At 39.2% G+C, this 26,957-nt stretch overlaps 1 protein-coding gene across 3 annotated transcripts in view; it reads right to left on the minus strand.

Moving 5' to 3' along the window:
• Positions 1-2,974: 2,974 nt before the first annotated feature.
• Positions 2,975-26,957, minus strand: part of fstl5 (follistatin-like 5) — a 576,645-nt gene continuing 552,662 nt past the window's right edge. For all 3 annotated transcript variants that reach the window (XM_052010319.1, XM_052010317.1, XM_052010320.1), the window contains one exon: positions 2,975-4,897. In XM_052010319.1, coding sequence (XP_051866279.1) covers positions 4,195-4,897 — 703 coding nt within the window. In that variant the 3' untranslated portion in view covers positions 2,975-4,194. The remainder of the gene's footprint in view (positions 4,898-26,957) is intronic.

Raw genomic sequence — 26,957 nt, forward strand, 5'->3', positions numbered from 1 at the left:
AGAGGGCTATAACAAAAGTTCACGTGATTGATCCTTCAAGAAATAACATAAAAACATAAGAAGGAAAGAATATAAAAACATAAGAAATAGCAGTAATGGTAGCCCATTCAGCCTCTCGAGCCTGCTTTGCCATTCAACAATTTCATTGCTGACCTTCTGGCTCAACGCCACCTTCCTTACCTAACCCCACATACCTTCATTCCTCCAATATCTATAATTCATCATCTCTGTTTTGAATGCTATCAATGTCTGACCCTCCACAGTCCTCCACGGTTCAGAACTCCAAAGATTCATGACATTCTGAGTGAAGAAATTTCTTATTTCCATCCTAAATGACCTAGATAATTATTTTGAACTTCTCATCTCCTCAGCCAGAAAAACATCTTCCTCATATCTACCATTTTGAGTTTCCCAAGAATTTTGGACATCTCAGTGAAGTCACCTCTCATTTTTGTAAGTGCTAAGTGTAAAGGCCTAGCCTACTCAATCACTCCTAAGATGGGAACCCTGCCATTCCAGGAACAAATCCAATGAACCTTCATTGCAATCTTTTGATAGCAGGTATAATCTTTTTTAAGAAAGGAGAAAGCTTAAGTAGAATGGGTCTGTATTATTTGAAATTTACAAGAATGAGAGAAACCTCATTTAATTAAGAGATGTCATCAGAGGTTAGATGTTTGGCAATTTTTTTTCCTTGGTTGAACTCTGGAACCACGGGATGTAGTCTTATGTTAAGTGGTCAACCACTTTGGACTAAGTAGAGGAGAAATTTCTTTATTTCAAAGGTAATGAATCTTTGGTATTCTCTATTCTAGAGGGCTGTGAAGGATCTGTCCACAAATATATTAAAAACAGCGATTGACCGGCTTTTTGAAGATTGGGATCAAACAGGAAAGCAAAGTGGACATTCAGCCATAATTTTAATGAATGGCAGTGTAAGCTTGAGTGACCATATGGCCTATTCCTTCATTTGTTCCTTGTGATCTTCAACTTAATATTACAGAACACAAAGGTTATGGCAGATTTGTAGCTGTACTGCTGGATTAGTAATCCTGATGCCTGGACTGATAATCAGGGTAAATTTAACTCATGTATCAGCCTAGTTTGATTAGAATTCAGTTCTAATACAATTTAGAACCAACATACTATTATCAATAAAATGAACATGATATAATTAGATTATTGTAAAAATTGAACTGCTTCACAAGGATTGTTTGGGGAACACACATTGTCCCTACTTAATTTTGCTTTCATTTGATTCCACTTCCACACTAACATAATTGTCTTTTAGCTACTATACTATTTTACCAAAAAATGGTTCAAGAAGGTAGATCACCACCATTTCCTCAGGGCAACTCAGAATGGACAAAAACTGCCTCCTTTGCCAGGAATTTCAGCATCCTGTAAATTAATAGAAATCTCTCAGTATTTCATTCTATTTACGTAATGTGTTTAACAAAGTAGAATTCTTGTAAATCCTTTAATTGCGTATTGGTACCCGGAACCTCCTGTAGTTGGAAATAAAAACATTTCATCCATAGAATAGTACATACGTAAAATATATTAAAATACATAGATATATTTTACATATATATATAATATGTAAAATATACATAAAATGTATATATTAGTTTAGTTTGACAGTTAAAGTAATTGGTATTCTGTAAATTAAGTGGACAAACATTTAATTAAGAACATCAAAAACTTGTGATGGATCCGTATAAAGTAAACCACTCTAATGGAGACCTCAATGGAGTTGGGATCATGAGGAGAATAATGATGGGATTATCCATAGAAATGTGTTCCATAATTTTTTACATTCCTGGAATTTTTTTTTTACACTGTTGCCAAAAATCTACTTAAAGTGCAGAGACAACCATCTTTGCATGTAAGTTCCAGGGAGTTGGAGTGAGAGCACCTCCAAGAAAATTCCAAGGCATTGTGAAATGAAACAGAAGAATATTTATGCGCTGGAAACTGTGCATAGAAGAACCATGAAACTGATTCCCGGTGTCAGAACTCCTAGTAGCAGAAGCTGCATCTACATTGTGATCTACACTGAATGGAAAATGTTGGCATAACAATTTCAAGTGAAAATGTTGACTTAAAAATGTGACCAATCATCATAATAACAAGAGAATAGATTTGAAGACAAATAGTGCAGATCCTCTTCAGGATTCTCTCTTTCCACTTCACTCTCCAGTCACTCGTCCATTCTCCGTTTAACTGTTTCATTTTGAAAACTAATATTGAATTGCAGGTGGTTCTTGTTTTCCCAGCCAAAAGGATATTAGCTGAAACTATTCAAATTCATTTTATCTGGGTGTCTCTGTGTCTCAGTGGAAGCAAACTTCCATTGCTTTGATTCTGTCTAGGTTCTTAATACAGGTTTCAGGATGACAACTGAAGTATAGGATGCATTCAAGTGTAAATGTAATTGAGAAATGTAAATTCTGAAAATCAGTTGACAAAGATCCAGTTCCAACATCAATGGATGGGAAATTCCATGGAATTGCTTCCTGTGCACCCTGATAGTTTTGGCAAGTTTTCTATTGTATTCCCTAAAATGTTATTGTCATGGAAAGGGGACAGTTCCAAGGAAACTCCCATACATTATAACATTCTCCACGTATTGCTGACTTTTCTCACTTGTGCCCCACCAATCAGTCAATGTCAATAATTTGAGCCTCAAGATATTGTAAGAATCATCCATTCTTTGCTTGGCATTAATGATAACAAAGCTGGCACTGGAGTATGGTGACTTGTTGCAAACTGCTCTCTGCATATCTATTCATTACTTCTATTATAATCGTTCTACTCTTCTAAGACTGATGTGATGAAAATGATCTGGATAGCATGCAAAACAAAGTTTTTCACTTTACCTCGGTACATGTGACAATAATAAACCAATTTACCAGTATTGTTTTGCCCATCTTATATCACATGGAGGTTTCAGCACATTCAGACTCATTGATTCAACAAAATGTAAAATGTAAGATTTTATTTGCCTCAAGTGTCAAGCAAATTTCTACATATACAACATTCACAAATTATGGATCTATTACAAGACACAGAAAAAATGTATATTTGACAGACACATGTTTCCATAGAGACTTTTCACACTCTAGATGCCACAAGGTAGAACATTACTGGTAAAAAAGGGAAACATTTTAGTCACTACAAACTTAAACAATTTATCAGTCAGCCGCAATGTAGAAGAGCATAGAAATGGATTCTTCCCACATACCTTATTTTCCCAACTAATAAATGGCAAACACAGAACCTAGCAGCTGCTATATACAGACATGGTCATGGGTATAAAATCCTGATCACAAGACACAACTAGTTGAGTAACAAGTCAATCCAGTAAGACTCAAATGAAATCTAAAAATACAGTATTATCAGCCTTTATTGGGGCACAGCACAATTTCCTCTGCCACATTTAACTACAGATTGATTGTTAGATTTTCATTACATTGCTCCAACAGTGTTAACAGTTTGATGTAAGCTGACTTAGAGTCGACAGTATATCTTTTGATGAAGAGGGGCGAGTTGCTTCTTTTCATGCTCTATAACCCAATATTGAAAATTTACTGTGTTACCGAATTAGTCAGCACCTGCTTGGACCTGGTCTTTGTATTAAAAGTGGTATGCAGGGTTCTGAATAGCACTTTTTCTCCTCCAGTAACAAGCAACATGAGGCCGTGATGGGAATAATTAACCCTCTCCCTGCATAATTAGCCCTTCAAGGCACAAAAAAAGCTGACAAACAATTCTGGATCTGTAAGGTTAAACAAGAGCATTTTTGAATTGAAATCCACAAGCAAAAGTCAATTCTTAGTAAGCAGCTCTGGAAAAAAGAGGGTTAAAACACACAATTGGGTGTTAGTAGGTTTTCTATAATTCCCTGCAGCTATTAGATTTTGTATAACTAAAACATTTAGTAGCCTTGTTGCACAATTTAAAGTTGCAACCTATCTTGTAGTTGTTAATAGCACTAACAAATTAGGAAACTCCAATTATTATCTAAGTTTATGTCACTTGAAAGTTCCTGGTCTTTGTATCTGCAAACTTGTTTTACATTAATTAGGTACCTTTTGCTGTGTATAAAAGAACAGAATTGCTGTAATGCAAGTTGCAAATTAAGTGCAGTGGCAAACTTTATACCAGGGGATAGGTAAATAACCTTTCCATTTATGCTTCACCAACCCAGATTATTGTGTTGCCTTTTTCCACCTCAGTGATCTCACAGTTTAATTTATTAAGCCTTCCATCAAGAATAAACAATGATTCCTTGGATGGCGTCATCAGATATTGGCCAAACAGGTCACTGTCCACGATAATTCGATTTTTACTGTTCCATGGCCATTCTTCAGTCTTCATGGGCTCCTTCAGACTCTTCACCATCTTCACTTTCCCTGTGGAGAGTTCCACAAAGAGCACATCCGTTTGCACACCTGAACTGGCAAAGACATTGTACTGGTTGGCTTCGGTGAAAGAAGGTTGGAAAGTGGCGTCAGAGATGTGAAAGTTGGTGTGAATGTCAAAGGATTCGAGGATTTCCCCTTGGATGGTGATGGACTGGACTCTCAAGAGGCCCTTTTGATCATCAATACTGACCAAATAATGTCCATCTGGCGAAATGTAAGGTGCACCTGTTATATCACCATTGTAGCCAATCACGGAATCTGTGACACTATCCACTATGATCTGTGGTTCAGTTGCTCCTGTGTTGTCAGCATTGCAGTGAACAAAGTAATATCCACCAAGATGAGTATAGGCAAGTGACTGTGGAATGCAATTATAGTCTTTCAAACTGATGGTCTTGATATACATCATAGTTTCAAGATCAATTTTGTGAAGGGCTGGTTCACCTTTGTGAAGAATAAATCCAAATCTGTAAACAGAAATACATAGAACAGCATTGAAAATGTGCAGTCTTTACAGCAATTAATATAAGAGGAACATACCTATAGGAGCAGAAAAATTGCAAAGACATATAGTTCAGTTTTTATCATATATCCTAGATAAAAATAATTGACATGAAAGGACTCTCTACTGTTTTAGAGGACTGTATTTTATAATGCCATCAGTGCAGTGCTATTAAACAATGATTTAATTGTTATATTGATTGCCTGTGTTCTTTACCATAAAATCAACCTGTTGGTCAGGTAGATTTTGTCACAAATGAGCTACTGCACTCTATCCAACTGATTATCTAATGTCTGAGGGCAAAATGTAAAAGTCATTTCCCTGTCACTCACATGGGTATCTACCTGTGGTATACACGATGTATAGTTTATTTCTAAGCATAATACATTAATATATGCCACAATTCTATGACCATGACTTAGAATATTGACACCCACTGCTTTCAAACAGAGATTCCACCTGTTTCCACTAGTTTTTCACACAGATTCCAGTGCAATCAGCCAAATCAATGTAAGAGAATGTAGAAGGGCATGCTGGGAGCAGGATCAGGGTACCCAAAAAAAAATGAGGTGCCAACCTGGTGAAGCTGCACACAGGACTAGATGCACTCTTAAAAGCAAAAACTACGTGGAATAGATGGTGCTAAATGATCCAACAACTAATGGATCAATTCAAAGCTCTGTAAGCCTGTCACATCCACTCATGAATCACGTCTTTGTTTCAGGATTTCACTATGTGAAATTGGACTGGCTAGTAGGAAATGAGAATCTGGTCAGGGTGTAATCAAAATCAATAGTGACATTTCTATTTCCCTTTCTTACAAGTTAAACCTGACTCCTTCCAGAAGCTATCCTTCAACAATGAGATCCATGTTCACTTTGCCGAGCAGATTCACAGACATCTCTGACCCTTTAGGTCAACCGCATTTGATAGGGTTTAATATTTTTTGCTCATGGACTTCAGATAACATCTGTTTTCCATTGTTTTTTTAAAATCTAGTATTGTTCCCTCCAGTCCAGCTTTGAAGTATTGACTGAACATGGCCAAGCAGAAATTCTGATCATGCAGAGCATTACTCAAGATACAAGGAGACTGGGATAAATGGAGAGAACTACACGTCCAATGAGTCAGAAAGAGAGAGCTACATTCTTCAGAGTAAGCAAGAGCTACACATCTACTGAGAGAGAGGGAGAGAGAGTTAGGAAGCCACCAACACATCGACTGACAGAGTGAGAGAAAGAGAGAAGACAGAGCAAAGGAAAGAGCCGAAGAGAGAGAGAATCTACATTCATATTGGAAGACAGTTAAAGAATGGGAGAGCTACACACCTAACAAGAAGAATTTATTCATGCACTGGGAGGGAGAGAGTGAGAGAGTGGGAGAGAGAGAGTGAGGAGGAGAGACAAAGTGGGAGAGAGGTAGGGCTGCATATGTGTTAAAAGAGAGACAGGGAGAGAAAGTGTATGAGAGATAGGAAGAGAAAGAGAAGGCAGGCAGACTGAAAGAGAGCACTGCACACCTACTGAGAGGAAGAGAGTGAGAGCAACAGCGATATACACAATGAGAGTGCTACCATCTCATGGGAGATACATACCGTTCATGTGAAAGAGAGAGAGAGATATCTACCAAGAGAGAAAGAGAGAGTGAGAGGGAGCATGTGAGAGCTGCACACCTATCAAGAGATGGTGAGAAAAGGTTCAGGGAGAAAGATAGGAGAGAAAGAGCTATACACAGACCATAGAGTCATATAATCTCAAGGAAGAGAGTTACACATGGATTATAGAAACATAGAAAAATAGAAGAGCAGACCACTTTGCTCTCTGCCATTAAAGATGATCATAAATGATCCTCTATCTCCACATCATAGTCCTGTTCTCCCTCCATACCTCTTTGATGCCTTATGTAGCTAGAAATCTATCCCCCTCCTTCTTAAGTATATTTAGTGACTTGGTCTCCACTGCCTTTTGTGGTAGAGAATTCCACAGGTTCACCATCCTCTGTGAAGAAACGTCTCCTCAACTCAGTTCTTCAGCCCTAGTATCCTGAGGTTTGACTCCTGGTTTTAGATGGAATCCCTTTGTACCTCAACATTTCCCAGTCTATCACCATTTAAATCATAGTCTGCATTTGATTTTCCATCTGGTGGATAATTTAACATTTATTCATGTTATACTGCATCTGCTACGTATTTGTCCACTCACTCAACTTGTTTAAATCACCTCAGAGCCTCTTTGCATCTTCCTCACAGCTCACAATCTGACTCAATTTTGTGCTGACAAACTTTGAAATATTACGCTTGGTTCCTTCATCCAATCACTGATGTATATTGTGAATAGTTCTGGTCCAAGCACTGATCCATTAGATACTCCATGAGCCACTTATTCCTCCTCTTTGCTTCCTGTCAGTTAACCAATTTTCAATCCATGCCAGTATATTAATCCCAATCACATGTACTTTAATTCTCCACACTAACTTCTTCCATGGGATATTATCAAAAGTCTTCTGAAAATCTAAATCTGTTCTTTTACCAGTTACATTCTCAAAAAATCTGCTGTAATAGGTTTGTCAAAAATAATCTCCTTTTCATAAATCCATGTTGATTTTTTTTTCTAATCCTATTGATAAATTTGCTATTAATGCATCATTTATAATTGACTCTAGCATTTTCCCTACTACTGATGTTAGAGGCTTATTGGTCTGTAGTTATGTAGTGTGATATATTATCAATGATTTGCATGAAAATGTAGATTGGCGGATTAGCAAGTTTGCGGATGACACCAAGATTGGTGGAGTCGTGGACAGTGCAGAGGACTATCAATGAGTACAGCGGGATATAGAACAGTTATAGATATGGGCAGAGAAGTGGCAGATAGAGTTTAATCCGGGCAAGTGTGAGGTGTTGTACTTTGGGAGGTCAAATGAAAGGAGAAAGTATACAGTTAATGGAAGACCTCTTAATAGCATTTAGGTACAGAGGGATCTTAGGGTCCAGGTCCATAGTTCACTGAAAGTGGCTATGCAAGTGGATAAGGTAGTAAAGAAGGTGTATGGAATGCTTGCCTTCATTGGTAGGGGTGTTGAGTATAAGAGTAAGGAAGTCATGCTGCAGCTATATCAAATTTTGGTCAGACTGCACTTGGTGTATTACGTGCGTTTCTGGTTGCCCCATTATAGGAAGGATGTGGAGACAGTGGAGAGTGTGCAGAAGAGGTTTACCAGGATGCTGCCTGCACTAGAGGGCATGTGCTATAAGGAAAGGTTGAACAAACTTCTGTTGTTCTCTCCAGAGTGTCGGAGGCTGAGGGGAGACCTGATAGGGGTTTTTTAAATTCTGAGAGGCATAGATAAGGTAGACAGACAGAATTTTTTCCCCAGGGTAGAAATGTTAAACACCAGAGGACATGCTTTTAAGGTTAGAGGGGGAAGTTTAAAGGCAACATGAGGGGCAAGTTTTTTTACGCAGAGGGTGGTAGGTGCCTGGAATAGGTTAGCGGGGTAGTGGTGGAAGCAGGCAGTTTGGTGGAGTTTACGAGGCTTTTAGATAGACACATGAATATGAACAGAATGGAGGGATATGGCTGATAAACAGGAGGATGAGATTTAGCATCAAGATCGTCACAACATTGTGGGCTGAACGGCCTGTCCAGCACTGTACTGTTCTATGTTCTAGTTTCTCATTTTCCCTCTCCTTCCTTTTTTATATTTACCACTGTCCAATCAGCAGGAGCTGTTCCATAATCTATAGAATTTTGGATAATCAATTCATCCACTAGTTTCATGGTTACCTCTTTTTGTACTCTGGGATATGTATCAAGCCATGGGGATTTATTGGCTCTCAGTGCCATTAATTGCTCTGGGACTTTTCTTTAACTAAAACTAATTTCCTTTAATTACTCCTTTTCATTCAATTCTTGGTTCCTTCGCATTTCTGGGAAGCTATTTATGTTCTTTTCTGTGAAGACAGAATCAAAGCATGTGCTTAATTGCTGTGTTATTTCTTTGTTCTCCATTATAAATTCTCCCATTTCTGACTACAAGGTACCTATATTTGTCTTCACTAATCTTTCTCCTTTTACTGTCTGCCTTCAGATTACTTGCAAATATAGTTTCATGTGTTATTTTACTCTCTCAATCAATCTCTTGGTCCATTTTTGCTGAATTCTAAACTGCTTCCAATCCCCAAGCCTGATATTTTTACTGGCAACTTGATTTAACTCCTCTTCCGAACAAATAATATCCTTACTTCTTTTGCTAGCTATGATTGGGTTGCTTTTCCTTTTGTGTTTCTGCACCAGTAAAGGATGCATAATTTTTGTAGTTCCAACATTTGTTTCTTGAATGTTAGCCATTGCCTATCCACCTTCATGCTTTTCAATGAAGCTCCTCAATATTTCACAGCCAACTTATTCCTAATAACTTAATTGATTCCTTTGTTTAGATTTAGGATTCTAGTTTCAGATCAAAATCACTTCAGAATCAGAATCAGATTTATTATCACTGATTTATATGAAGTAAAATTTGTTGTTTTGTGGCAACAGTACAGTGCAAAAACATAAAATTACAATAGATTACAAAAATAAATAAATTGTGCAAAAAAAAGGAATTAAAAGGTAGTGTTCATGGGTTATGGACTGTTCAGAAATCTGATGGCGGAAGGGAAGAAGCTGTTTCTGAATCGTTGAGTGTCCATCTTAATCTTAAACTTTCCATTTTAATGAAGAATTCTATTGTGTCATGATCACTCTTCCTGAAAGGTCTCCATACAAAAGCATCATTCACTAACCCCTTTACATTGCTTAATATCCAATCTTGGATAACTTCTTCCCGAGTTGCTCCCCAACATACAGGTCTAAAAAACATCCCATACGTAACTACAGGAATTCATCCTCTACAGTAACAATACCAATTTGCGTGACTAGTCTATATTTAGATTAATATCATTCATGTCACTCCTTGGTATTTCTTAGCTCCACCCATGCCCACTCTAGGTGTTGAATTTCTGAGGCAATATCTCTTCTTACAGTTGATTTGATTTCCTCCTTTATTAACAATGCCAGCCCCCCCCCCCCCCCCCGCCCTCCACCTTTTCCTTTTTGCTTGTCCTCCTAAATATTGAATATCCTTGGATATTCAGCTCCCAGCCTTGGTCACCCCACAGCCATATCGTTGTTATGGCAATTACATCACATCCATTTACATCTATTTGTGCTGTTAATTTGTCTACCTTATTATGAATGCCTCACACATTCAGATATAAATTGTTAATACTTGTCTTAGTAATACTTTTGTATTATGGCCGCCTTTGTCAATTTGTTCTTACCCATGCCCTATTTGTTAAGGCCTATTAGAGAGAAAGAGAGAGAGAGAAAGAGGGGGGGGAAGAGAGAGAGAGAGGGAGAAAGAGAGAGAGAGAAAGAGGGGGGGGAAGAGAGAGAGAGAGAGAGAGAGAGAGAGAGAGAGAGAGAGAGAGAGAGAGAGAGAGAGAGAGAAAGTGGTGGGGGGTGGGGGGAGGGAGAGGGCTCAGTTCTGACCATGGGAATGAACCACAAATGACCATAAGAGGGAGCTTCACTCTGACTATAAGATAGAAAAGTACAGACAGTGGGAATGATGCAATATGATGATGACTAAGTGCCACACATCGAAACGCACAGCAGCCATGAGAGGAAGCTTCAATCCTACCATGCGGGAAAGCTACACACTGGCCAAGAGAGGGAGAGAATTATCTGTGGACCCTGAGAGAAGGACAATTGGAGAGGAATACAGTCTGACCACGCCAACCGTGAGCATGACCTGCAATCAGACAATGAGAGAGAGGGGGAGAGGGAGCGACACACCAACCATGAGAGAGAGCAATGACTTGAATTATGAGTGCCAAAATGCACCTACAATAAGAAGATATGCATGGGCCGGGAGACAGGGAGAGGACATGAACAAGACAGAGAGCTACAGTGCAACCATAAGAGAGAACTACAATGTGCCCACAAGAGAGGGCTACAATCCATCCATGAGAGGGAGATACACACTGACTGGGAGAGAGAGAGAGAACTATGCATCCATGAGAGATGGCCACACTCCAACCAGCAGTGAGAGAGAGAGCAGCGCTCCAACCAGGAAAGAGAGAGAGAACTGTGCGACCGTGAGAGAGAGTTATGACCTGACGATAAGAGAGGGCCACAATCCATCCACGAGAGGGAGAGAGAGCTGGATACCAGGCAGGAAGGTGAGAGTGAACTACGCAACCATGAGAGAGAGCTACGAATTAGCTGTGAGAGAGGGCCACAATCCAACCATGAGGGAGAGATACACAACAACCAACAGAGAGAGATTGAGTTGCACCAACCAAGAAAGAGAGAGGGTATTATGCAACTATGAGAGAGAGCTACGATCTGACGACGGGAGAGGGACACAATCCATCCATGAGCAAGGGCCACACCCTGACCAGGAAAGAGAGAGGCAGTTACACAACCATGAGGCAGAGCTTCAATCTGACCATAAGAGAGGGCCACAATCTGTCCATGAGAGGGAGATACATACAAACCAGGAGAGGAAGAGAGACAAGGTTACACGCAGACCATGAAAGACAGAGTTACCCAACAACCATGAGCTATGATCTGACCATGAGAGAAAAATTAGCACTGATGAGAGAGGAAGAGGCTTGTGTACCAACCACAAGAGACCGATACCCACTAAGCAAGAGGTAGAGCTAAGCAACAGCTGGAATTACTTTATTTACTGATCCCATGCAGATAAACGTTTTAAGACAGGCAATATTTCTGAATTTGTGGATTGCTTTGCAAAATTTGGTACATATTCTGATGTGTGTCAAATTTTGTACAGGTGGCTGACAGTTGGTTCATTAGATACTGTAGCCTTTTATTGCAACATTAAGGTACTAAGTGTACTGAGTGTACCTAATGCTTGATTCGCTTAGTACAAGGCTCTGAATAAAGGGAAAAGCCACTTTATGTGCACTTTGCGTGAACTCTGCTACTTCTCTGTGACCCAAGTTCCCTCTGATATCTGCCTCTGGAGTTTGGTTATGCAGCAGACCTGCATTCATCACCTCTGCTTCCTTGTTCCTATTTCCAGTTAGCTGCCGACTATTTAACTTCCACTGCTGGCCCACATGTTAACTGATATTCTCAGCCTTCCACTCTGAAATCTACAAAGGACCCAGAGGAGATCTGGGTTATCAGTCTTATGGAGAACACAATAAATATTTAAGATCTGATTTTCCTTCTCTTTCTGAGTGGATTCCTCTCAAAGTGTTCCCTCTAAACTATAGAAATACAGGCCTAGTACAGTTCGATAGCATTAAAAAGCGTGTTCAGTTCACAGTTTGTGATTAACCTGAGCCTATTAGTCCAGATGCAGGACAATACAAGATTCACATCATCGTGATATCAGCAACTGGCCAACACTAACTGTGCTGTTTACTGTCATAGTGAATCACTATGGAGCCCAATGTTATCGTTAGTCACCAGTTCAGATTATCTTGCACCAATTAGCTAGCCCACACCTCTTGCAATCGGTGCTAGAAGTCATTGAACAAATCTTTGGAGCTTTCTGGAAGAGATGGCAGAAGACAGGCAAGGAAGGACACCCTGATTTTCTGAAATAGTACAATTAGTAGGCTGGATGGGAGAGGATGATTACTTGAAGGGGCCAAGGGGTACTCCAGTCACCAGTGGTTCGGTGTTGCATCTAAAATCCTCCATCAATAACACTTCCAGCCATTCACTGCATGCACAACCCAACTTTATTGGAAATTCAGTGCAAAGTCTACTTATGCATGGAAACAGAAATAAGATAAGCATCAGCCAAATCCATAAAGTGGATCTGGAAACCTCGAGCAAACTCTTTACAATAGTGAAACTGTATATAGGCATTGTATGTCAGTAAAGGCTTCCCCTAAATTAATTCACACTCCCAAAGGCTCTGAACTTAAACCCATTCACATTAGATGGATGCAGCAATGTTCACTGAAAATACATTCACGTGAGATATCTAGCAGTTAGAAAATTGAGTAACAAAGTTTGCATTAAGACAGTAGTAGTAACTCAGGACAACTACTCAATCAAAATTGAATACAAAAAAGTGATTTGTGCACAAGAAGTCAGATCCTCCTCTCCGAAGTAATGAGGAGCAGAGCATTGGTTTCACCGTTTCAACTAAATGAACCCAGGTTTTTGGTCCTTGTTGTTACAAGAAACTAAGTTTGAAAGGATCCTATCAATCTTCACCATATACTTGACATGATACCAGAAAAAAAATGTCCTTTCAAAACATTGATCTCCTTCTGTACAATCAGCTCTGAAATGATTATGATTGTCAATATATTCTGACTGTAGCTTTCTAATATTGGAATCTCAGTTTTCCATCCAAGCGCAGCGTACTTGATTCTCTGCAGTAGAAATTCATTTTCATGTTGTGTTAGACACATTATATGTTAGTGTGTTGTTCATCACTTCTGAAATTTGGCCCCATTGAAATCAATTGCTATAACCAGCCAGTAAAACACAACTGAGGACAAAGTTCTACCTGTGTTCCAAATTTGATCTTTATTCGAGATTTGAATTTTTAAACAATTGCCTGAGTGGTCTTTTAGCTAATTAAGCTAACTTGATTACTTATTGTATTGAGATTGAGACTTGAACATTAATTTAAAATTAAATTACTGCTGGAGATCCAAAATGAAAACAGAAAATGCTATGAATGGAAAATGTTGAAACATTACAGAAAAACAGCCAGCATTTGGGTAGAGAGAGTTAACATTTTAGGCTGATGTGCTTTCTTTGTTGTTGTGAATTTCCTTTAATTAGAAAGTGGATGTGAATCACAGGTCATAGATGTGCAGGTTCCCAGTTTCTCAATAAAACTATTATGTATTTATGTAACAAATTTGAGAAAAGAGCATGGTTTCTATTACTCAAATTGGTCCTCCTTTCTATTGACTGTTATGATAAGACTATTAATGAGGCATTCAGAACAGGGTTCTAAGCAAAATTCTGTCTCAGTGCATTGAATATAATAACTATATATTTGTAGCATGTTCAATGTGAAAAAAAAACTCTATATGTTATATTCCAGATCTGAATTCCTTGATCTAATTATCAATGATAGCTCAGTCGGTAGAGCATCAGACTTTTAATCTGAGGGTCCAGGGTTCATGCCCCTGTTCGGGCGATCACTTTGGGCGGCACAGTAGCATAGCGGTTAGCGTGACACTATTACAGTGCCAGTGATCGGGGTTCGATTCCCGTCGCTGTCTGTAAGGAATTTGTACGTTCTCCTGTGTCTCCGGTTTCCTCCGGATGCTCCAGTTTCCTTCCACATTCCAAAGATGTACGGGTAGGTTAATTTGGGTTTAAAAGTGGGCAGCGAAGACTCGTTGGGCTGGAAGGGTCTGTTACCACGCTGTAAATAAAATTTAAATTTAAATTTTAAAAAAAATTTCCCCATGTGATCTATAGGCTGAAAATTTTGATAAGCATTGGCAAGGGGAATATTGTCTATTTATGTTACTTCTCTTCTGTCCACACTTACAACTGCTCTGGTATTTAAGAAGAAGCTTGTTATCGGCATGAGCAATAAACAGGATAAGGTGATTTGGAGTCTGCAGTGTCAGTAACTGTCAAAGTGCAAATTGTGTTACCACACAGACAACTAGCCAGCAGCTGTTTGAACAAAGGGGAGACAGACTGAAGCATTCAATACCAGTTTGATTCTTACTTAATATTTGTAAATCTAACTGATGTGAGCACAAGGTAACTACAGAATCAATTTTATTTTAGGGGAAAGTGAGAATGATTAGAAATCATCTTCCATTCAAAAGCTGCTGAATTTTAGAACACACTTTGCTGGGAAAAATGATGCAGATATTTACTTTAATTCAATCCTTCACTGTTACCTGTGAAAAATGATAGAATACTGATTTGTGTCTTTTATAAGCTTCAGCACCGTATTAAAGAGAGCATCTTACTCCATTGATTTTACCACCGGCTTTAGTCTCAAGAACAAAGGATATACTAAAAGTTAATGGTCTGGGGTTTAGCAGTCAGTGAAGAAACAGTAACCAGCAAATTACAAAAACCTATAGACTTTCTATGAGACATTTCACTGGAACTTGCAGTAATTAGAAAGTCAATTTTAGTATATCAGTCAACACAAGGCATCTCAGACATGGGTGAAGAGGGCACACAGTTGCATTGCTACATAAATAAGCAATCCTTACTGAGCCCTGCAAAATCTAATCCAGGAATTGTCAGTTAATACAGACAATACTGAAGAACACAGTGGAGGGAAGCAAAGACAGGATTCAGGGATAGATATCAAAGACAAAAAGAGTAAAAGAATTCCAAAAATGTTTGAAATTCTAAGTAATAATTAAAATCTGAAGCCCTATGCTTGCACTTATTAGTTCTGAGTGGCAGAGTAATGTTTGGCAGTAATTAACAGTTATCAAAAGGTTGAGAATTACTTACAACTGAATGAACAAGTCCTAACAATTTCTGGTGAGTTCAGTAGGTATCTATCATAGCTGCAACTCAGCTTCATTCTGCAGAATCCCTCAGTAATACACTAATTTAGTACAGGTTGTGGAGGACCAGGGCAAGTTAGCAGCAACTTCCTGATGTCATTGTTTAACTGGGGGTGTGTGGACTCTGGAGGTTGTTTGCTTTACATTAATAGTGGTAAGGTACTAATAGCATCACTATTATTTCTATAGCAGAATCTAGACTGATAATGAAAACGGATGCCTAGAAATTTCAGTGCACCTACACAGTGTTCTGGGATGACATGAAAACATTGAAACAGTGACGTCGTTAGTTGCTGTTCAATTCCAAGCAAGAAAGCATTGTGTGTTTCTTTGGTTGAAAATATGGGAAATCTACAGCTAAGAGTCACTCTTTAAAAACAAGGGGTTGATTGCTTCAGACAGAGATAAGGGATTTTTTTTACCTCAGGCTTTGGAGCTAACTTTATCATTGGATGGTGGAAGCAGAGTCTGAATATTTTTAAGACAGAGGTAGATAGGAACTTGATAAGCATGGGAATGTGGCATTGAGGTTAAAGTTAGATTAGTTAAATGACAGAGCAGGCTTGATGCTCTAAGTGCCATACACTGCTCCTAACTTGTATGTTTGTAGATACCTGGGCAGACTGACTGGCCCTACAGAATGCAAAAGCCTGATTTGAACTGAACACGATTTGTATTTGAATGCATGATTCTTTCAGGCTTGTTTAACCGATATCAGGCAAGTTCTGTTCAAAGAAACCAGCTCAACCCCATGCAATGCCAAGCAAGAATGCCAGGTAGCCATATTCCACTTTTTTTTCATTTAAATGAGGGAACAAGATTTATAAAGTGACTGGTTACCATCATTTGATGAAGAAGAGAATCATTTCATGACCCAATTAAAATATCTTGTGATAGTAAAAATACAAATTATTGTCTGGAAGTTTCACTTATCATTTGGCAGGTGCATATCTCCCTGCAGAATGAATCAAAGTGTTTCAGGAATATCCCCACTCTGTAACTTAGCAGTACCATTGACAAATGTGCCAACTGTCTTTACTTTGTGTTAAGATTCATTACCCGTCATACACACCTACAATACTATATAGTATTCTTACACTCATGATGAAAACATTTCTAATTATACAAGATCACCGTTTAGATAGGATTTATCGTTACATATTTGATTTTGAATAATTGATCATTGCAGAAAGAATATATTTCACTTATTTGAACATTTTTCAAATAGACGAGGCTCAGAACTAACTGTAGAATCACCTGATAAACACAGATGAAGAAAGTCATTTCCACTTTAGTTCATCCATCCTAAGAGAGAGACTGGAGTTCCTCCCAAAACTTTATCCAAATAACCATGCAAATGATACAAGGGCTTTGCTTCTACTTCTCTTCCTGTCTGTGCTTTCTGTAAGCAGCTCACTCTGTGTGTGAAGCAAGTACTAATCTACCTTGAACTAGTTTTAACCAGGTCCCCTGTCCTTCTACCATTGTTCAATTTGATGTAACTTTCTGGATTTCATTGTTAAGGTCAACTCTCAGTTGGGATCCTTGGAAAGAGGAAAGAAGCTGGCACAGTATATCACACCACCCTGACGTGTTCACCTTTTCCCATTAATACAGTCCTTTATAAAATGTAAAATATAGATTCCTACGAAAAATGATCCCTTTTACCCTGAGTAATACACAAAAAGTGCTGGAGGAACTCAGCAGGTCAGGCAGCATCCATGGAGGGAAATAAACAGTCGATGTTTCGGGCCGAGACCCTTCATCATGACTGGAAAGGAAGCAGGCAGAAGCCAGAATAAGAAGGTGAGGGGAGTGGGAGGAGTACATGCAGGCAGGGGATAGGCGAGGTCAGTGATAGGCGAGTCCAGGTGAGAGGGGAAAGGTAGTGGGTGGGGGTGGGTGAGGGGGAGAAGATGTAATAAGCTGAGAGGTGATAGGCAGAAGACGCAAAGGTCTTGTGCCCCCCTTTTACCCTGAGCTAAACTCTATGAATGCCTAAGGATTTACAACAAATTCACAATAAGCGATGCTGCCGTAAGTTTTTCATTGCACCTGTGCATACCTGTACTTGTGCGTATGACAATAAACTCAACTTTGACCTAATTATCATACAGAGCATCAGGTGCATGTGCAGACCAGTCAATAAATAATGAATTATAAAAGTGCCACAGAGATGCATGCAGTGAAAATATAATTTCACTTTAACAAATCATAAAAATAATCTAATCTGTGTAACTCATTAATGAGTTACTTATATTTTGAGGTTGTGGGGCTTTCCTGTGTTTTGCATGACAATATTGACTACTTATCAAAGGAATCAATTTATCATGTGGCAAATCCAGGGGACATGAAAGCTGATGTTTATCCCTTTCCTTCTTTCATGCTTTTTAAAAATCATATCTTCTAAACTTTCTTCTGTTAGGGTGTATATCCTCCTCTTTTTTACGATCACAAAAGACAATCTAATTGAATGCATGTCCATTACATTTTTAATGTAAAAGATATTCAAGACTAACCTTGGAAGGAGGTTTACAGTACCAAACTGAGTCAGAATTAAATCATTTCCTTTAATTGCTTTGTACTCCATGAAAAAGAAAGAAAATTAACAAAGATATTTTCACAGAAAAAACTAAAACCTTTTCTAAATTATCATTGATGTTTGTTTCTGTGCATTATAGAATTAACCCAATGCTTCCAGTGAGGAGCACTGTTCGAAGTGAGTTCAGGGGTCACAGTGGAGACACAAGAGAGACTGCAGATGCTGGAAATCTGGAGCAACACACACAAAATGCTGGAGGAACTCAGAGGGTCAGGCAGCATCGATGGAGGGAAATGAACAGTTGATATTTCGGGCCGAGACCCTTCATTAATGCTGTGTTCCTCTAGCATTTTGTGTGTGCTGCTTTAGATTCCACAGTATCAACTCTCCAAGTGGCATTTGTTCAAGGCTGGCTCCGTTTGAATCTATGGGATCACCAAATGGCATTTGATATTTCAGCAGAGGTCACATGTTTATCTGTTTCTTGGGAAACCATCATCTTCCTACTGCAGTAAAAGATTGCAAATGAGAATTTGTAACTATTGTGCAGCGCATGATTGACAAGGTCAACTTTGGTGTTGAAAATTCTGACTTCTTTTCAAAACTCTCATTATCATGGTGATGCTTAAACAGCGAATTGGGAGAATATTCCAGTTTAAAATCCACCTGGTTCTGATGACAATTAATGACCAATGTTTCAGTTAATGCTGCATAGAATCCAGCAGCCTTAGCTAGGGTCATTTCTTGTTTCCCATAAATATTATAGTTTTCAGCGTCCAAAAATAATCATGTACTGGGTTAAAACTAGAAATCAATAGTGTACCACAAACTCATGCTTCTAAATAACTGCAGCTGTACTATTCCCTCTTCAGTGCCTCTGTAAAACTCTACTATTTATCGATTCATATTAAGCAGACCATTAGTTTACTGAAAAGTGGTGCAAATCCGGAAAAAAAATTATTTTCTGTTAAAGCTCTCATCATGCTTGGTATGAAACGAGTCCTTACTTGGCTATTCTTCTTGAATGCTTTAGATAATTTTAATGTTAATCTAGGGGTTGACCTACAATGCTTTGGTTTCTTCCCACATCTCAAAAATATGCTGATAGCTTAATTGACAATGGTGATTTACCCCTAAGTTTATTTTTATGCCAAAAAACAGGAGAGTAGGTGGGTGTACATGACAGAGAATAATGGGCCGTGGTGCAGGGAAATAAAGTGAGGAAGAATGGGATGACTGGGATTGGCATGGGACACAAATGACTGAATGACCTCCTTCTGTGTTGCTATAAGTAGAAGATAACAAAATACGCAGGATCTTGAATGTGAAAACATTAAAGGAACTATTTTGTCACATGTAATATATTGCAGTGTAATTAACTGAAGGATAACATACCTGGAAATGCGCAGTCAATGGAAACATTAGAAGTAAAAACATTTTGAAGGTATGTGGAAAGACAGAATTTCTGAGTGCCAGCCTGCAGGCAACATGCAGAATCAAAATTCCTCCCTGCACAGTGGGAGGAAAGTTGAGTGATTATGCCTTGCTAGTTCTGTCAAAGGGATGTTCAGCTGGTCCAATTCTCCTGTTCTTTCCCCAAAGTCCTTTACAATTTTTCTCTTCAAGTATTTATCCAATCCAATTTTTCAACCTACTATTGTATTTGTTTCTGCTACCCTTTCAGGTAACAGATTCCAGAGCATAAACTGCACAACAGATTTCCATTCCTTGCTCCTCTCTTCTTTTATGAGTTATCTTAAATCTATGCCCTCTGTTCACCATCCTACTTGCCAATGGAAACATGATTAACCTTTTCACTCTGTCAACGTTCCATATGACTGTGATGAGCTATTTGGAACACAGGCAGGGTATTTGAGATTTTCTGACATGTGCAAGTAGCACTGAAGGACTAAGAAAATGTACCTTAAAGGCATTGCAACTTTTATACTACCAAATAACATTAATGCTTCATCCATGATCAGTAGCACTGAATGCACTATGTGGGCATCTCAGTACTTAGTCTCCGAAATTCACCAAATTAGCAATACCAGATAGGGATGATTTTCGAGGCACAAAACTACCATTTTTACCAAATCCAGGGGACGTGAAAGCAGATGTTTATCGCTTTCCATCTTTCATGCTTTTTTTTCTATCATATCTTCTAAACTTTCTTCTGTTAGGGTGTATATCCTCCTTTTTTTTTACGATCACAAAAGACAATCTAATTGAATACACCAACCAAAAGGCTAGTAACGAATAGAAGGGGGGGTGGTCTTTACCAGTGCAGCCATTTTGGAGCAGCCATTTTGAGAAAGGCTAAGTTGAGGTCATAGTGCTGCTGTGAACTCAAGTGTGGCCTTTGATGAACAACAGGCTTTGGAGAGGAGGACGAACAGCAGTAAGGTGAGGCAAGGTAAGAATTTCCTTTACTTCAGTTATTAAAGGGGCAGAAATGGCAGTCAGTGGAGTGGTATGCTCCTCCTGTGAGATGTGGGAAATCAGGGGGTGGTCAAGTGTTCCTGACGACTGTGTCTGCAGGAAGTGTGTCCAGCTGCAGGTCCTCTCAGACCACATGGATCGGTTGGAGCAGCAATTGGACTCACTGAGGAGCAGGCAGAAGGCTGAGAGTGTTATAGATAGGAGTTTCAGGGAAGTGCAGGTTCAGCCAGATAGATGGGTCACCAGGAGGGGTAGGGAAGTAGTGCAGGAGTCTCCTGTGGCTGTCCCCCTCTCAAACAAGTGGATGCTGATCTCAGGGAAGATAACAGCAGCAGCCAGAACAATGCCACAACTGGCTCTGTTGTGCAGCAGGGAAAGTCAAACACTAGATGAGCACTGGTGATGAGGTAGCTCAATAGTTAGGTGTATAGATGGGCGTTTCTGTTGCTGAAAGCATGATTCCAGGATGGTGTTTTGCCTCGCTGGTGCCACTGTCAAGGATGTCTCTGAGTGGGCACAGGACATTCTGAAAGGGGAGGGTGAGCAGCCAGAAGTTGTGGTCCATATTGGGATCAATGACACAGGCAGGAAAAGAGATGAGGTTAGGGAGTTAGGTAGAAAGTTAAAAAACAGGACCTTTAGGGTTGTTATCTTGGGATTACTTCCTGTGCCACATGCTAGTGAGGAAAGAAATAGGAAGATAGTACAGTTGAATGTGTGGCTAAGTAGCTGGTGCAGGGGGTGGGCATCAGGTACCTGGATCTCTTCCAGAGCAGGTGGGACTCTTTCAAATTTCTATAGATGTACAGTGGAGAACATTCTGACTGGTTGCGTCACTGCCTGGTATGGAGGCTCCAATGCACAGGATTGCAAGAGGCTGCAGAGGGTTGTAGGCTCAGCCAGCTCCATCACGGGCACAACCCTCCCCACGATCAAAGACATCTTCAAGAAGCAGTGCCTCAAGAAGGCAGCATCCATCACTAAGGAGCTCACCATCCGCGACATGTCCTCTTCTCGTTACTACCATCGGGGAGGAGGTACAGGAGCCTGAAGACCCACACTCAACGATTTAGGAACAGCTTCTTCCCCTCTACCATCAGATTTCTGAACAGTCCATGAACCCATGAACACTGCTTTGTTATTCTTTTTGTGGCACTATTTATTCATTTTGTAATTTATAATAATTTTATGTTTTTGCACTGTACTGCTGCCGCAAAACAACAAATTTCATGACGTATAAGTCAGTGATAATAAACCTGATTCTGATAAAAAGGACAAGTTGCACCTAAACTGGAGGAGAATCAATATCCTCACAGGGAGGTTTGCTGGTGTTACTCAGGAGGGTTTAAACTGGATGTCTGAGGGATGGGAACCAGAGCAGTATGTCAGCAAGTGGGGGGAGTCAGGGAAAGGTAGAGGTTAGGTCAAGTAAGTCTGAAAGGAAGGATAGGCAGGGCCACATTAATGAACATGGTGGGACTGGTGAACTGAAGTAGATTTTTTTCAATGCAAAGAATATTACAGGTTAGGCAGATGAATTTAGAGCCTGGATTAGTACATGGAACTACAGAATTGTGGCCATTACAAAGACTCAGTTGAGAGAGGGGCAGGACTGGCAGGACAACTTTCCAGGCTTTAGATGTTTCAGACACAAAGGAAAGGGATGTAAGGAGGATGAGCGAGTTATACTAATCAGGGAAAATGTCACAGCTGCACAGAGAGGACACCTTGGAGGGCTCATTCAGTGAGGCAATATGGATAGAACTCAGAAATAAGAAAGGTGTAACCACTATGATGGGGTTATTCTATAGGTCTCCCAACAGCCAGCAAGAGACAGAGGAATGGATATGTGGGTAGATCATGGAAAGATGTAAAAATAACAGGATTGTTGGAGTGGGTGACTTCAAGTGTCCTAAAATTGAATGTGACTTCCTAGTGCCAAAAGCTTAGATGGAGCAGAATTTGTTAGGTGCATCCAGGAGAGTTTCTTGAAACAGTATGTAGATACCAGGGAAGCAGCCATACTAGAACTTGTATTGGGAAATGAGCCTGGCCAGGTGATCAGAGTTTCAGTGGGAGAGCATTTTGCTAATAACTCTGTGCATTTTCAGATAGTTGTGGATAAAGATAGGACTGGACTCCTCGGGAAAGTGCTAAATTGGAGGAGGGCTGATTACAACAGTACTAGGCAGGAATTGGGAGAGTGGATTTGCAGTGGCAGTTATTGGGTAAGTCCACATCTGATATGAGGGAATCATTTAAAGGCCAGCTGGTCAGAGTTCAAGACCAACATGTTCCTGTGAGAAAGAAAGACAAGGATGGCAAGGTTCAGGAACCTTGGATGATGAGAGATGTTGTAAATTTAGTCAAAAGGGAAAAGGAAGCATATGTAAGGTTTAGGAAGCTGAAATCAGACAGGAATATAAAGAAAACAGGAAAGAAATTAAAAAAGAAATCAGGAGGGCTAAAAGGGGTCATGAAATGTCCTTGGTGAGTAGGATTAAGGAAAATCCCAAAGCATTTTCTACATGCATTAAAAGCAAGTGGGTAGCTAGGGAAAGGGTAGGACCACTCAAGGACAAAGGAGGGAATTTAAGCCTAGAGCCAGAGGAAGAGAAAGAGGTACTAAATGATTATTTCACATCATTATTCATGAAGGAGAAGGACATGGAGGATAATGAGATCAGGGAGGGATATACTGATATTCTAGAGCATGTTGATATCAGGAAGGGGCTCATGAAGAAAATTAAGGTGGATAAGTCCCCAGAGTCTGATGGGATCTATCCCAAGTTATTGAAAGAGGCAAGAGTGGAGATTGCTGGGGCCTTGACAGAGAACTTTGTTCTCAAGCCACAGGCAAGGTCCCAGAGAACTCAAGAATAGCCAGTGTTGTTTCTTTGTTTACGAAGGGCAATAAGGATTCTCTAGCAAATTATAGGCTGATGAGCCTTATGTCAGTAGTTGGGAAATTATTGGAGAAAATTCTTAGGGATAGGATTTATTCACATTTGGGAAAGCATGGACTTACTTGGGATAGTCAGCATGGCTTTGTGCAGCTTATGAACCTGATTGAGTTTTCTGAGGAGGCGATGAAGAGTAGGGCAGTGGTTGTTATCTACATGGTCTATAGTAAAGTGCTTGACAAGATCCCTCATGGTAGGTTGATCCAAAAGATTAAGGCACATAGAATCCACAGTGATTTGGTTGATTGGATTCAAAATTGGCTCGGCCATTGAAGACAAAGGGTAGTGGTGGAGGGTGTTTTTCTGACTGGAAGTCTGTGATCGGTAGAGTTCCTCAAGGATCAGTACGGGGACCTCCATTGTTTGTAACATATATTAATGATATGGATAAAAATGTGTGTGTTCTGATCAGTAAGCTTGCAGATGACTTGAAAATTGGTGGAGCTGTGATTAGCAAGGAAGGTTTTCAAATGATACTGCAGGATATAGGTCAGTTGGAAATTTGGGTGGAGACATGGCAGAGGAAGTTTAATCGGCACAAGTGTGAGGTGTAACAAACAATCTTCCTGAGGATGAGCAGCATCTGTGGAGGGGAGGGAATGTTGACTTTTTAGTCGAAACACTGAGGTGTTGCATTTCGGGAGGTCAAATACAAGAAGAGAGTATACAGTAAATGGCAGGAGCATTGATGTACAGAGGGAACTTGGGGTGCAAGTCCATAGGTCCCTGAAAGTAGCAACACAAGTGGATGGGGTGGTAAAGAAGGCTTATTGCATGATTACTTTCATCGATCAGGGCACTGAGTATAAAAATCAGGAAGTCATGTTGCAGCTGTATAAAACTTTGGTTGGGCCACATTTGGAATATTGTGTGCAGTTCTGGTCACTGCATTACAAGAAGGATGTGGAGTCTTTGGACAGTGTGCCGAAGAGGTTCACCAGGTTGTTGCTCAGATTAGGGAATATCAGCTATAAGGAGAGGTGGACAAACTTGGAATGTTTTCTCTGGATCTTTGGAGGCTGAGAGGTGACCTTATAGAAGTAAGTAATTATGAGAGGCATAGATAGGGTAGATAGACTGAGTCGTTTTCCCAGGGTGGAAATGTCAAATACCAGAGGGCGAATTAAGACTGTTTGCCAAGATTAGTAAGGTTGATTGTTTGAAAACCTAGTAACTAAATCACATGAAGAATTATTCTCAAGTATTCTCTGGTTGAAACAGTATTAGTAGAGGGAAGACCAAATAACATGTCACAGAAGAATACCACAAAATTCATCCCCATATCCTGCTCCTTTAAGTATTTAACTAATTTTCTTTTGATAGTTATTATTGAATCCTCTACCACCTTTTTTAGACTGTGCATTCCAGATCATAACAACTTTCTGCACTATAAAAAAACATTTTCTCACATTTGTTCCTTACATAAAAACTTCTGCCTGTTTGTTATTGACCTTTGTGCTGTTGGAAGCAATTGTTCCTTATGCTATCAAAACCCCTCATAATTCTGAGCCAATCATTAAATCTTCCTTTAAATGTATTCTTCCCTAATGAAAACAATCACCCATCACCCCACTTGCAAATATTAAAAGAGTAACTTAATATGATGATAGACAAAGTGAAATTAGTCACACAAATTCTAAATCTGCGGACAAAATTTTACTTTTCTCTCAAAGTTGTTTTAGACCAAGACGGACTTTGTTTTGTTTTCTGTATTTTTTTTCAGGTAGCTATTGTACATAGGTTACAACAAGTACCTTGTATGACATGGTAATGGCTGGGAATTTAAGGTCAATATGAAAGCAACAGTGCCCACCACTGAGAAAGAAGACACATCTCCATGAACACTTAGTGATCTTTGTGGTGACAGCTTCCCCTTTTTCAACTTCTGCTGCTGATGTTAGGCTTCAGCTCAAAGGGATTTCTGGTGCCCAGTATATCATCAACATCAAACTGGCTTAGCTGCCAGTCACATTTAAGATTTATCACAGTAAAACAGGCAGAAAAAAAATCATAATTTTGACTTAACAAATATATGTTTTACAGACTGTTAAATAAAGGTTGAACTATACTCATTTGATTAAAAAAGCTGAAATACCATAAATAAACTTGTTTTCTAAATTATTTTAAAGTACCTTATATTTTGAAATATGAGAGAAATTGCAAACCACAAATAACATGATTTTTATGGTGTTAATTAGTTAAATAATAGTTATGACTTTGTACATCATTAAAACATTTTATTAGACCTTCTGTCACAAAGCACACAATCTTTATATCATTCTACAGTAGGAGAAGCACCTAAGTATCTTTAATTCACATAACCTCAAGTGATTTCTCTCAATTGCAAAGGGGAAGGTTGCAAATAATTCATTTTGTGGAACAACACAAATTACTGAAAGCCATTTTGAGTTTGAGTAAAACCACAACGGCATTGAAATTGTTATGCTGCTCTCAGTTTCATGCGCTAATGAAGGCAAATATAGACAAGTTCACCATTGCTACCAGCACAAATTCTGGGCTAATGTTTTAACTACCAGTCTCAACTCGCCTTCTGTAAAAATGAAGTGTTTATTTTGAGAAGCAAATTATTTTGTCCTGAAAACACAGAAACGCATACTCACATCCTACATCATATGCAAATAACCCATACACTTGCTGGAGCTCCGGTTGATTTCTCATGGCAGTGGAGGTCTGGATGTCAGAGGAAAGCAGTTCTGCTCAGTGCTCACAGGAATTATAAGTTTGGAGACCATTTTGTGAAAATGGAGAACAGATGGGCAGTAACAACTCATCCCCCTGTTTAATCCACAATCAGTGTTGTAGCACAGTTGAAGCTAATTCCTCCCATTTTTTTATTACCAATTTAGTGTTTCTTTTTAAAATTAGTTTTATAGCACCATTGTCCTGCAATTGCATACTTTATCTTTTTAAACAAAAAATCTGGGACACCCTCTTGCCCTAGGCAAGATGTTTATACTTTACTTTATAACCACCATGTTGTCGCCTGAGAAACACTTAGTTTGCACAGATGGTAAATTGACAGATTTCAGTGCAAGACCCAGACTAATTACTGCTGACAATTAAGGCAAAATGCTGAATCAATGGTAGGTAAACAATCAACTGTTTATTAAGAATATAAACAAATATGGAAGGAAATTGTAAAGTCTTGCATATTTACAGAACCTTATGTGATTTTAGGACATGTTAAATTTCACAGCCAATGAAGTAAGTTCAGAGGGCTTCTCTGTCCTTTTTATAATATGGCAACTAGAAATATATACAGCACTCTCAAAGTCCAATACAGGTTTAAAATAACTTCCCCGCTTTTAATGCCATCCCTCTAGAAACAAACTCAAGTACTTCGTTTACCTTTTTTTTAAATACCCGTGCTCTCACAACTTACTAGTATATTGTATGCCAAGATCCTCTGATCCCCTACTCCAACTGGTCTTGCACTTTCCAAATAATAAGGGACCTCTCAATTCTTCTTACCTACCTTGATTTAATCTGTGCTGAACTTCATTAGTTAATTATTTGC

The sequence above is a fragment of the Pristis pectinata genome, chromosome 2, assembly GCF_009764475.1.
Source record: "Pristis pectinata isolate sPriPec2 chromosome 2, sPriPec2.1.pri, whole genome shotgun sequence".
Classification (NCBI taxonomy): Eukaryota; Metazoa; Chordata; class Chondrichthyes; order Rhinopristiformes; family Pristidae; genus Pristis; species Pristis pectinata.